Source organism: Plectropomus leopardus, chromosome 14 (genome assembly GCF_008729295.1).
Source record: "Plectropomus leopardus isolate mb chromosome 14, YSFRI_Pleo_2.0, whole genome shotgun sequence".
In the NCBI taxonomy this organism is placed as follows: Eukaryota; Metazoa; Chordata; class Actinopteri; order Perciformes; family Serranidae; genus Plectropomus; species Plectropomus leopardus.
Genome location: NC_056476.1, coordinates 32,300,066 through 32,313,356, shown reverse-complemented (window position 1 = coordinate 32,313,356; position 13,291 = coordinate 32,300,066). Strand labels below are relative to the sequence as shown.

The following is a 13,291-nucleotide window of genomic DNA, read 5'->3' as shown; positions in this document are numbered from 1 at the left end:
TTTAGCTCTGGTTGGGTTCCACCAACTTCTCTTAGGCGCTGAGCAGGTAGTGTACAGTGAGTTTAGCTATTAAGCAACCACTACTCAAAGACAAACTTTGATCATCTTGTGATGGACAACAAAGGTTTTTTGATATATGAGTTAAAAAAAAAATGCTGTCTGCTGTTGAAAATGAGATTGATGTTGTAATGTTTCAGGTCCGAGACACAGAACATTAAGCTAAAAAAAAGACAAAAAAGCTCCATAGAGCATGATGGAAACTGTAGATTTGAGAGTAATTCTCTAAGGGTTGGCCTAAACAAGCAACATCTCTCATATTGCACATGGGCCTTTCATCCATTATTTAAACAGATTACTGGCTGTGGCTTTAGAGGAGCGGGTCCTTAGCTTGTCAGAAGATCACATTTCATTACATTGTATGTATAACTGGGTAAGGTACTGAACTCCAATTTGTACTAGATGGCTGTGCCATCAGTGTGTGAATGCGTTTGACTGTTTAACTGAGAAGCACATTTACTGGTTTGGACTGGTAGCCTTGTCCACCAGTGTGTTTGAATGTGTATTTGAATGGGTGATTGTGGCATGGAGTGTAATACTGCTTTGAGTGGGCAGAAGTGTCACATCTGCTCCACTGCAGCCTCTTCTCACTCACCTCTCACCTAATCAGGGTGATTTCATCTACCTGCGGTGCCTCCCTCTCTCTCCCCCTCTGCCTGACTGCACCTTCGTCAGCAATAATCACCTCCACCTGTTGCTCATTTCCTCCTCCGCTATATAACCTGCCTTGTGTCTCACCCTCATCGCCAGATTGTTCTTTGTGATGAGAGACGTTCCAGCATTCCGGTGCTGCCTGCCTGTTGCCAATTCTGTCCGTCCCCGACTAACCTGCTCTGTCTCTGCCCCGGTGATCCGACCTGCCTTCCGAATCCCGATCCCAAGTTTGATCTGTGCCTTCCTCCATCCTGCTCCCTGAGCAAAGGAGGAACTCAGTGAGCCTGCTCTCCAGTGAGATCCGCCATCGTTGGAGTGGATTCTACTGCTCGACTCGACTCACCTGCTCTGCTCTTCCGGCGGGTTCCTTGCCCGAACCACATTATCGGTTCGGCCCCCTCTGAGGTTCGGCTCGGTGGATCACCGAAGTGGACATTCATCCTCTTTGACAGTGTTGAGACTGTGAATTGTTTTGCTTTTGTTAATAAAGCTTCTGAAAGACTGTGTCCGGTCCCTGTGTTGCTTTTGGGTCTTATAACTAGCCCTGACACAGAAGACTAGAAAGGCGCTCTGAAAGTGAAAGTCCATTCACCAGTACTGCAGCTTTAAGGTTTTACCTCATGGACACCTACTAAGTAGTTTTGATGCAACTGTCTCTTCACCATTCTAAATAAATACACTGACTACATAATAGTTTCAGCCTCTATCCAAGAGGAGCAAAGGAGTTAGTTAAAGCTTCTGTTTACAATTTATTTACAACACTGAGTGTCGTCCCTTGTCCTCTGATCACCACAGGATGGAGACTGTAACACATGCTGCATGTACTACACTGACCCTCTGAACTTCAGCAATTATTTCACATCCCACTCACTATTCAACTTGTTACTTGAGGCTGTGACTGACACTGACATTACACATGGCGTGTCTTTTGATCTTGATATTGATTTGTGGACAATGACATGGCTGGATAGCTAGCCAGTCTTGTTGTTAGACTGTCAAATTATATTCACTGTTTGCCAACCGAGCGCAGTGTTGTTTACTTTTATTGTTGCTGGCATGACGTTAGCTCTCTGGCTATAACTGCGCAAAGGGGTTCTATGAACTTAGCAGACTAGAAATATCTCCCGCTGCTATGTCATCGCTCAGGTTCATCCTATTTACCAGAGTAGTGAATTACATTTCCACTGAATAAGAACCATAATACGCTGCAGTAATGATTGTTTCAGGTTATATGTGAACCCTCAGGTGTTGGGAAATACCTTGGCTTGTGAAAAATTTTAGATTTTGATTGCAAAAACATATTGAAGTGGATATTTCAACACGTTCTCATCCCAAGTTGACACATTTTGCCACTTTGCAGTGGACTTCCACATCTATATATCAAACTCTGCTGTTGACATTCTGAGATGCCACTATGTCAACAAAAGCACATGATGGGATGCACGTAGCTATGTTTAGACAACAAGCACATGGTAACCAATGCCAGGACTTCAAGAAATGCATGTGCTGGTGTGGATGCTTAGGATTAGGCAAGAGAAGCACATGGTAAGGTGTAGAAAAAAAATATATCACATTCAGACTTGAAGCAAACAACTGACTCCTGTATTGAAGTCCACTGTTTGTTGAATCCATCCACTGCCCCTCCTCCCTGTCCTATGGGGACCTTTTCGCTCCTTATATTACAATATTACCGGCAGTGCTTTAACCTGATGCCTTCCAACAGTGTATCATGCGGCTGCAACAGGTTCCCTCAGACCACGCTTTTCACTGGCCATTGCCGTTCATTTATAATGCTGCCACAGCAGGTGCTGTATGGCCATCTGCCATTGTATTAAAACATTGCAAGTGGTTCTGTCCGGCTGCACGCCATCCAGTGGCATATTATAAAGCAACACGTTCTCATCCCATATCATCACATATTGTAGCCTTGCTGTTTTTACAAATTTAGTGCAAGAAGTTTGCCTTAAAAAACAAATTGTGAATTGAATGATTGAAGACTTGTAGGAGTTAACTTGATTACATGGTGTACCTGAAGTATCTTCTTCATACCTGGTTGCCTGAGAATATAGTATAATAAAGAAGGCACTACACCAGAGGTCGGCAATCTTTACCACTCAAAGAGCCACTTGGACCCGTTTCCCCCAGAAAAGAACACACTGGGAGCCACAAAACCCTTTTTTGATTTTAAAATGAAATAACACTGCATATACTGTATGTATACATGTATGAAATCACTGAACTCCTGCAGAGAAAACGAAATTACATTTCTGCATGCAACAAAAACATTTTGAACTTCGAAAAAAAGACGTTGGGTTGAAGGTTGCTTTCAAGTAAAATACTCAATGTCTAATCGAGTCCTTGTTTTATGAAAAAAACGCCGAACTTAGATTATCCACTGGCAGCAAACCAAAAATGCTGTCCTCTTCTGTGTGCCATCACTGGCGCGTACAGTCAGCTGTCCACTTGAATAATAAAATGACTATTTCATTGAACAATGAAAAAATATGAATATATGCAAAATAATAGGCAATGGAAATATTTATCATACTTGGTTAATGTGATTTCTGCTCCTGGACCTCAGCGCACAGCGTCTGGACATCAGGGCAGTATGACGTGCTCCTGTGACCTGCTCACATACATATGTGGATCTAAAGATCGACAGGACTCCAAGCGCATACTTTTTCATGTTCACATAAATGTCGGGGATAGCATTCCATGTTTCGAACACAAGTTTGTCCGGTTTGGGGAGGTTTTCAATATCGCTCCATTTGTGATTCTGAGCAAGAACAGCCTTCTGACGAGCAACATCTTCAAGATCAGCTGTCAACCACTTAAACTTGGACACCCATATGTCTTTGTCGGCTATGTCGGCCAGTTCCATCTTAAGATCAGGTTGACTCACACCTGCCAATGCAGTCGTAGTCAGTTGGGATGGATCGATGCTTAAGGGAGTGACAGGGAAGGATGTGGTTTGTTCCTCTCTGAACTCACAGAACCGTTTCCCAAACGATATTTGCATTGCGATGATTGCAGAGTGTTAATACTCAAAATTTATCATGTTGTGAGTTTGTTTGAACTCCCTCAAATTGGGGAAGTGAGACAATGTACTTCTTTGTAAATCTCTGGCAAGTACTGTCAACTTGCGCTCGAAAGCCAAAACGTCCTCCAGCATGTGCAGGGCTGTGCGTCCTTTCCCCTGAAGAGCTGTGTTCAGCGTGTTCAGGTGCGCTGTCATGTCTACCATGAAGTGTAGCTTTTCCAGCCACTCTGGCTGTTCCAGTTCAGGAAAGGTGAGCACTTTTCTGCCCAGGAAAGTTTTCATTTTCCAGACACGTGGCAAAGCGTTTCAGCACCTCACCTCTGGACAGCCACCGGACTTTGTTGTGCAGAATACGTGCTTTCCACCTCGTCCAGGAACAAACGGAACTGACGGTGATTTAAACCTTTTGGCATTATTTTATTGACAATCTGAATGACAACATTCATTACTTCTGTGCATTCTGGAGGAAATGTTTGAGCACACAGTGCCTCTTGGTGCAGGATGCAGTGAAAAGTCAGCAGCTTTCTGTCCAGCGACTTCTGCATTAAAGCCACAAAGCCCTTCTGTGCTCCTGTCATACATGGTGCCCCATCAGTAGCCACTGATACCAGGTGGGTGGTGTTTATTCCTTTGGCTCTTAAACAATTCAAGACAGCCTCACAGATGTCCTCCCCCCGTGTTTGGCCTTTTAGTGGTATCAACTCAATCATTTCTTCCTGTGGCCCAGCAGAGTTTACATACCGGCAAAACAGCGCTATTTGTTCAATATCACCTTTGTCTTTAGATTCATCACAGGCAATTGAGTACGCCACAGCTGAATTAAATTCTTTAATTTGCTGTCTCGTGATGTCTTCTGCCATTTTCATGGTTCTGTCTTTGACAGTCTTTGCAGAGAGGGGCATATACCTGATTTTCTGCACAATTTCACTCTTGTTTTTAAAGTCCGTGAATAGATGTTCAGAAATCTTAATGAATGATTCTTTTATATATTCTCCGTCTGTGAACGGCTTCCCGTGCCTGACTATTTCCTGAGCATATGTAGTTGAATTTGCAGACTTCATCCACTTCTTGAAATGATTTTTGCTCAGGATCAACCTTACGCATCAGTTCCGAAACGGCTTTTTTCCTCTCATCTCCATCTGGATGTTTTTGAGCAAAGGCTGCATGTTTATTCTGGAAATGTCTTGCGACATTTGACTTTTTGTTGTTTGCAAGTTTCTCATTACATATTAAGCATACTGGTAAACCAGTCTCGTCAGCAGTGAAAGCAAATGAATCTGCCCATGTAGCATTAAACGTTCTGTTTTCTTCAGACACTTTTCTTTTCTTAGAATTCTCCATAGTTGGCCTACCTGGGGTCGAAAAGTTCAAGAAATCGCGCACCGGCGGGTGTTGCACATTGGTGGTTGTGACGCATATTAAGAGCGACAAAAATCTTTAACACGTTTTATTTAGATATTACAAGATCACCATAACCTTCAAATTTAGAATTACATTATAAAAACTAACGATAAAATACATTTTAATGAAATATTCATTTTATAAATATTCATATTTTTCAAAGCCAGAGAGAGAGCCGCAGCAGAGGGATGAAAGAGCCGCATGCGCCTCTGGAGCCGCAGGTTGCCGACCTCTGTACTACACTGTCTATGCTACATATCCATTTATTTATTTATTTACCTCTGGACAGTTAATCCTCAGATACCCATTATAAGTTTTGAATATGTACATGATTCTTTTGTCATATAATAATAAATCATTTTAAATTTGTATCATAATTTGTGTTAACATTTTTAAATATTTGTAAGCAATGGGGTCAATAACTGTAACATACACTACACACACACACACACACATAGAGAGACGCCTTTATACCATTAAGTTACAGCTTGCCTTAATCTAATTAATCAGAGTATAAAAGCATCATTGACCTCTGTCAGATAATTCCCTCAGATGTTGCACTACATTGACTAAGGAGGACCCCATCTCTGTTTTCTGCTGAGGAAATGATGCCACTTTGTGGGCAAGACCACACACTGCAAAATCTCTGATCTTGCAAATGACTGAGACTGATACTAGTAAAACACAGGTGAAGTGCTCATTGCAGATGTGTCTACATTATGGTACACCAAAATTGATATACACTGTACAATATTTTTGTTTTGTTTTGCATTATTACCAACTTTCAGAGCTGTTTAATTTAAAATGTCCTTGTATCGGGGTGCCTGGTGACTCAGTGTATAGAGGCTGTGTCTTTGCCGCAGCAGCCATGGGTTTGATTCCGGCCTTGACCCTTTTGCTGCATGTCAGCCCCTCTCTCTCATTCCCTTTCACGCTTGTGCTGTCCTGTCAATTAAAGGCAAAATATGTCCGAAAAAATAATAATATCTACTCTAAAATGACCTTGTATTGTAATACAATGCAGGTGTGCTTGTGTAGACCCAGAGAGAATGGAAAACCTCCATTCTCTCTCACCAACACACAGGTGTTACTGACATTTGAAAAATGACCATTCTCACTAATTCCTGTCGCCATCAGTCAAAATAATTGCAAAATTATATATATATATATATATATATATATATATATATATATATATATATATTATATATATAGCTGTACTGCAGACATTTTCTGTATTAAAAAAAAAAAGATTATTATGTTTACCTGACTGTAACCAACTACTGCCAGTGCCTAAATATAGCCATTACAAAAACTTCACTAGCACTTTTGTAATATACTGTATGGCAAAATTGACATTTTGGCAGAATACATAACAAACATGTTGTCTGTACATATTTTACTGATACATTCTATATGAATATCTTTGAGATTTGCCAGAGAAATAAATGAACTATATTTACCCAGTATGTTATTAGGAAACATAATCAAGGTGGCATGTTTCATTGAAACGCTTTAAATCAGTTGTATATAAACTTCATAACCAATTACATTACAGTATCTGTGTGGCATAAGGGCTGATTTCCAGAATAATTGTGAAAATGTTCACTTTAAAATATAGAAAAATAAAATGGATGGATAACAATGCCATATGCTGTGCATAGTCTTTAAGAATACTTTTATTTTTTCTCATGTTCAACTCTCTACTATTGTGTGGGGCTAAATCAGTCTGAATCTGTCTTTTAGCATTTCTAAGTAGTGACATTACAATCTGGTAGCCATATTGGCTGGAAATCTAAAAGGGTAATTCTTCTCTAAATTAAGTCTGAGTCATATTGTGTTACATTGTTCAGTCTCTCAGTATCACACACAGACAACAGTGTGTGTTTGTGTGTGTGTTTGTGTGTGTAATAGTGTGTGTGATGGAGGCCTGATTGAGAAGATAATGCAGTGATGGATTTCTATCATGTCATCTGTCATTGTCAACATTTTGTGCTTTTCGCGCTTTCTGTGGCTCAAACTCTCACTCACTCACACACCAACACACACATGGGATACTTCCATATCTAGAATTAGTGTGTATTTTGTGTGTGTTGGTGTGAAGTGTGTTTTGGGTATCCGTCAGCTTTCTACCAGTCTCTACTAATACTTCATTCTCATGTTTACCTACAGCCTGCATCTGCAGCATGCAGATAAAGCCCCCTTTGCATGTTGAAACACCCTTTTGCTATTATTGTCTAGATGTGGCAGGGACCTGAAAGTGACTTGTCAAATTGTCAGCTACAGCCACCATTCTGACCTCCCCCCTCCTGCCATACCCCCTTTCTTTTCACATCTACAGCCACATTTCATATGATTTATGCTCCCTTTTATCAGCAAGCATGTGTACAGTAAGCACATCTAATTCTTTTGTGTTGATTTGTGTCCATTAGCATATACTATTTCTTATTTCCCACAAAAGGGACCATTCTATTTTTTGTAACAATACTGCAATTCAAGTCAAAACAATATGTCAAAAAATGCACCATAAAATCCTACCTTTTCTGCAGTGCAGTTCTGGCTCAGTTTTTGACAGCAATAACATATTGTGGGCAGTTATAGGCTATGATTGGGTAACATTTTAACATGTAATTCGATTTAATTCAATTGTATTTATTTGTCACATGAAATCATAAAAAGTTGAAATGTAGTATTTATCAGTTCTATCAATTTGTAGTAATGGTATTAAATAAATGTCAGGGTTTAGGATCGGGCAGGATCATTATTCAGTACCCTTGTGTCTTGAGGGTAGAAGTTCTTGCCTGATGCATCAGGTATTGTATCCCAGATCTCAACAGGGAGAAAAGGCAGTTATCTGGGTGACTAGGATCTTTAATTATGCTTATGGCCTGATATCTGCAGTGTCTGGTATCAACATGCTTTATGTTGGGGAGAGCAGTGTCTATGGTGTGTTCAACTGAACGAACCACTCTTTGCAGTGCCGTGTGGTCCTGTTCTGTTCTGTTTCTGTACCAGCAGTAATTCAATATCAGCAGGTCCTCGGTGGAGAGGGTGGACAGCTTCAAATACCCTGGTGTCTACATAACCGTGAGCCTGACCTGGGCGCTGCATACTGACTCAGTGGTGAGGAAGGCAGAGAGTGTTTTACCTGAAACACCTGAGGAAATTCTGGGTGTCCTGTCAAATACTGAAGAATTTCTACTTTTGCACCATCAAGAGCAACCTGACTAAAGAGGGTATAGTTCCTTTGCTGCTTCTTCTCCTTAGTTTAGCTGATGCTCAGCAGTAGCTTATTGTCCAGACACCAGCAGGTCAGGTTCTCTCCTTCTTTCAGGTAGGCCTTTTCATTGTTCTCTGTGATCAGGCCCACCACAGCGGTGTCCTCAGAAAACTTGATGATGGTGTTGGAGTCTGAAGTGGCTATGCAGTCGAGTGTGTACAGTAGGGAACTCAGAATGCAGCCCTGGGGTGCTCCGGTGTTCAGGATGAGGGTAAAAGAGATGTGTCTGCCCACTCTCACCTCCTGGGGTCTGCCTGTCATTATCTCTTTGGAGTGTCATGTGCTGTACTGGGGCCCCACCCAAATAAATTACTGATGTCCCATTAAAATGTATCTGAAAATGTTACTGGTCTTTGCTTTACTTTTGCTATTATTTGTTATAAATCAGCCCCCCACACCCCAAGTAATTATTGTTGCTTTTCATTTTGTAGGAGAGCAGTGGAACTGCTCGAGGTAATTCTGTTCAATCAGAGCAAGAGAAGGAACAGCTGTTTTTGTAGAGGTAGGGGAATAAGATGATTAATGTAGGGAGAGGACAATGGATGCCACAAAAAGAGAAAGAAAAGCAACCAAAAAAGAGTGAGAGGAGGAAAAGACAATTTTCCATCCAGTTCCCAAGCACCTTAAAGGATGAGTTGATTTACTGTCAAATCTTCTGGTGGATTATCAATAATCTCAGCCAGGCCTCAATCTACCCTCTATCAGCCACTGCTGCATTCTCAGACAGAACCCTGGGCGAGGAGTGGGAGAAGAGACATTAATATAAAAGAGAGTGAAATGGAGGAGAGGGTGCGTTTGTTTTGTGTATGGATATAGCCAGACAGAGGGTGTTTCTCTGACCAGAGAATTAGAGAGAAAAAAAAGCCCTTCAATTTTCCACTTGAGCGGACTTCAATTTACACACACATCCCCTGTGACTCCTCCCCCCACCCCCCCCCACCCCCTGGTTGTTATTGATAGCATTTAGGGCAGCTGTGATAAAAGATTGCCCACTTAGTGTTTTCATTCATCAGCTTGCCATCTTTGGCAGGAGATTCACTACACTGTGTCTATAAAAAAAAAACAGTTTTATTGCAAGGGATATGAGGAATGTGTGTATGACAGATCTGTGCTTTGTCTGCAGAGTTTATTCAGTAGACTGTGGGAGAATGAAGATGGAGGCTGATAGTGCGCCAACATATCACGCAATTTTTTGTGACAGTTTTTTTTTATTTTTTTTTTATTTTTACACAAAATGCTTTACTGGAAACAATATGAGAGCCATTCTATGTCTAAAAGTAGAAAATTTCAACAAGCTGGGCAACACCAACCCAACTGCAAGAATAAATGTTGTCATAGTAAGGTGTCTCCAAATATGTTACACTCATACATTTTTTGTTGTGGTTACCTTGAAACTTTCCCTTACGTTTCAAAGCTGGTGTAGTTAACCTGTAGTTTGGTTTAGGCTCAAAAAACCAAATGTAGATCATGTTTTGGCTTAATATACCCATTTTTGATGGCATAACTCCCATGCAATAGAGCAGTGTCGTGGTAAAGAAACAACTGCTTTGGGAGGCACAATCCCAGCTGAAAGCTCTGTAATGTTTCAGTAAAAAACAATTGTTTTTCAGCTGGTGTTTTTATTTTTCTTAGTAAATTCATTGTCTTTAAAGTGGCTCTAACTCAATAGACATGATTTTAAATAAATGTGAGTTTAATTAGGAATCAATTTCCACAAATGTACATCACCTTTATCCTTAAAACACAGTGTGTGTATTAACCAATGTTAACCCGCACTCTATTGGAAAGAGTTTTATTAGAGTTACTTGGTTAAATGACAAGAGTAAATTTATTTATCTTTGACAATACCAAAATAGAATTATTCATATGCTATCTTTGCCCTGTCACAGGTGGTGTATAAGAACAATGACATCCGACTTGAGCTGTCTCGCCTAGCTCGCATTGTGGACCCTAAGATGAAAATCCAGGGTGAGGTGTCCTACAAGTGTGAGAATGTTGCTACGCTGGACCCCATTTCTTTCGAGACTCCCGAGGCCTACATCAGCCTTCCAAAGTGGAACACAAAACGGATGGGATCCATCTCTTTTGATTTCCGCACAACTGAGCCCAATGGTCTCATTCTGTTCACCCATGGCAAACCTCAGGAGCGTAAAGATGCTGCTCGCAGCCAGAAGAACACCAAGGTCAGTCTATCATCTGCAAGATCACTTGCTAATTTTAACTCCGCTTAAGAAATGGCATCCTAAGTATATCTGCGAATATTAGGTGAGAGGCAACCATGTCTGGCAAAATGTCTTTAAGACAAAACAGCAATTTCAGTGACGTTGTACTTTATATTTATATCTTATAACATATGACCTACATCATTGAGAACCTTGACAGGCATTAAATAAGTTACCTCCCAAAACTATTTTGCAAGAGCACTATCACTGCATAATTGGTTTGGTAATGCCCAAGAACATTATGATTGGTTTGTTTGAATGCAGTGTGGTCAAATGCAGCTCTGCATGCTTCGACAGCTGTTTTGTTTTGTGTTATGTTCTCTGGTTTTAGTATCTAATACACATCTATGGTGCAGTAGATTGCAGCCGCTTAAGGTAGTGGATTATAACGACTGCAAAGAGTGTTTTTACAACCGTATTCCATCAGAGATTTGACACTCTCCCGAGCTCAGTGGGATCACTGTCCTTCTGGGGATATAATGCAAACAGCGGAGACACCAGAAACAGAAGACGGGTAGGAGAGCAGGGCTACGAGCTAGGCTAAAGTCTAACCACTTCAGACTTGCCATCCCAAGTCTCTTTCTTGCCAACGGCCAGTCACTCAACAACGAAATGGATGAGATAAGATTACGGATTACCTCGCACAGCATGGATGGCTGTATAATGGTAATAACGATGGCAGTAACGAATAGAGACATGGCTGGAACACCCTGGATACGGCTATAATGCTAGCAGGCAGGACTGTTCATTCCTGTAAGAGCAGTGGAGGAGGACTGTGCATCTACATCAACAGCTAGTGTACTGACACCTGAGTCAGGCCAACATCTGTCCTACACTACTAGGGAGGGAACAGGCCATACAGCTACATCAACATCAGGTGAGATCCACCCTGCACAGATTTGACGTCAGCAAAGCGGCTGGACTGGATGGAGTCTGAGGGCCTGGGACCAACAAGCAGAGATATTTCCCACCATCTTCAACCTCTCCCTAGAGCAGGCTGTAGTCCCCACCTGCCTCAGGTCAACCACAATCATCCTTATACACAAGAAAACAGCAGTGAACTGTCTGAATAACTATGGCACAGTTGCTCTAACCCCCAACATTACAAAGTGTTTTGAGAGACTCATCCTCGTACACATTAAAGCTGCCATTACTGCTGACCTGAATCAGCACCAATTTGCATACTGGACCAACAGATCAACCAACCATACAGTTACAACAGCCCTGCACACAGTACTTACACATCTGGACCAGCAGAACAAATATGTAAGGATGCTGTTAGTTTATTTTAGCTCTGCATTCAGCACCATAATCCCCCACAAACTGGTTCAAACGTTGAGCACCTTGACAGTGAACTTGGAGACTGAACTTTCTGAGCAACCGATCCCAAAATGTCTGCGTGGGAGGCCTCATGTCCTAAACCTTGGTCCTGAACACAGGAGCAGGGTGTGTCCTCAGCCTTCTCCTCTACTCTCTTTTCACACCCATCTGCTCTCCCATCCATCCCTCCAACATCATTGTCAACTTTAATGATGATACCACCATAGTAGGACTGATCACAGACAGCAACGACACAGTCTGCAGGAAGGAGGTACAACATCTGGTAGAATGGTGCCTCTGTAACAACCTGGACCTCAACACGACAAAAACAAAAGAGGTGGTGATGGACTTCAGGAAATTATGTCACGCTGAGCACTCGGCCCACTGCATCCTGGGGGAGGAGGTTGAAAGAGTGGAGTGTTTCAAATTCCTAGGAGTCTGCACCTCGGCAGAGCTCACTTGGTCCACACACATCACTCACCAGGTGAAAAGGGACGCTGCACCCCCCCCCCCCACACACACACACACACAAAGCAGTTGGTTGGTGAGAGGGGGGCGACAGGGGGCCCTATTGGTGATGAAAGCAGGCTCTTGCTACAAGAATCAGCCAATAACAAAATTCAACTGCAAGAGCATGTTTCAAGTTTTAAAGGGCAGTCACTCTGCACATTCATACAAAATATGTAGAATTTGAATACTTTGCACTCAAATGACAAGACCTGAATCAATCAACAACACTACTGAACTACTTTTTAACTGAAAAAAAAGTGGTTTGGGGGTTAAGTTGCTCTTTATGTTGCTCTGTAATTGCCCAAAGTGAATAACTCTCTTATCATTGACCTCTGAATGTATACAAGTTACAGATTCTATTTTCTTTGGCTTACATTTGCAGCTTGACTTGATAGTGTATTTGTCAACGAGGGCATAGGTTTGTTTTCAAAATTGGTAGGTACACATATTAGTGGGGGCACTAAGGGTCCTCCCCCATGGAATTTTGAGCAAAAAACTCACCATTTCTGGTTAGGTTTTCGGCACCACTTTATGGTGGAAATGTCCTTATTGATGATAACCTATGTATTTAAAAAATAATTCATTTGAATTTATTCATAAACCCTTGGGCTTGAAAAGCTCATGTGTTTTAGAAAAATTTCTGCTCATGTCCAAAACTTTTTGTACATTAAATCCTAATTGCAACTGTATACTTGTTGTCTCCTTCAGAGAGAAACACTTTTACTTGACGGATAAATGCTTCCAAAACATGAAACCAAGCCCTGTCAATAACTAACAGGATATCACAGAACAGCGCACTGGATGAAT

At 41.5% G+C, this 13,291-nt stretch overlaps 1 protein-coding gene across 1 annotated transcript in view; it reads left to right on the top strand.

The window, feature by feature from the left end:
• The window catches only part of nrxn3a (neurexin 3a), a 257,417-nt gene that overhangs the window by 131,113 nt on the left and 113,013 nt on the right, over positions 1-13,291 (top strand). Inside the window, 1 exon segment of the mRNA XM_042500138.1 lies at positions 10,322-10,615. Coding sequence (XP_042356072.1) covers positions 10,322-10,615 — 294 coding nt within the window.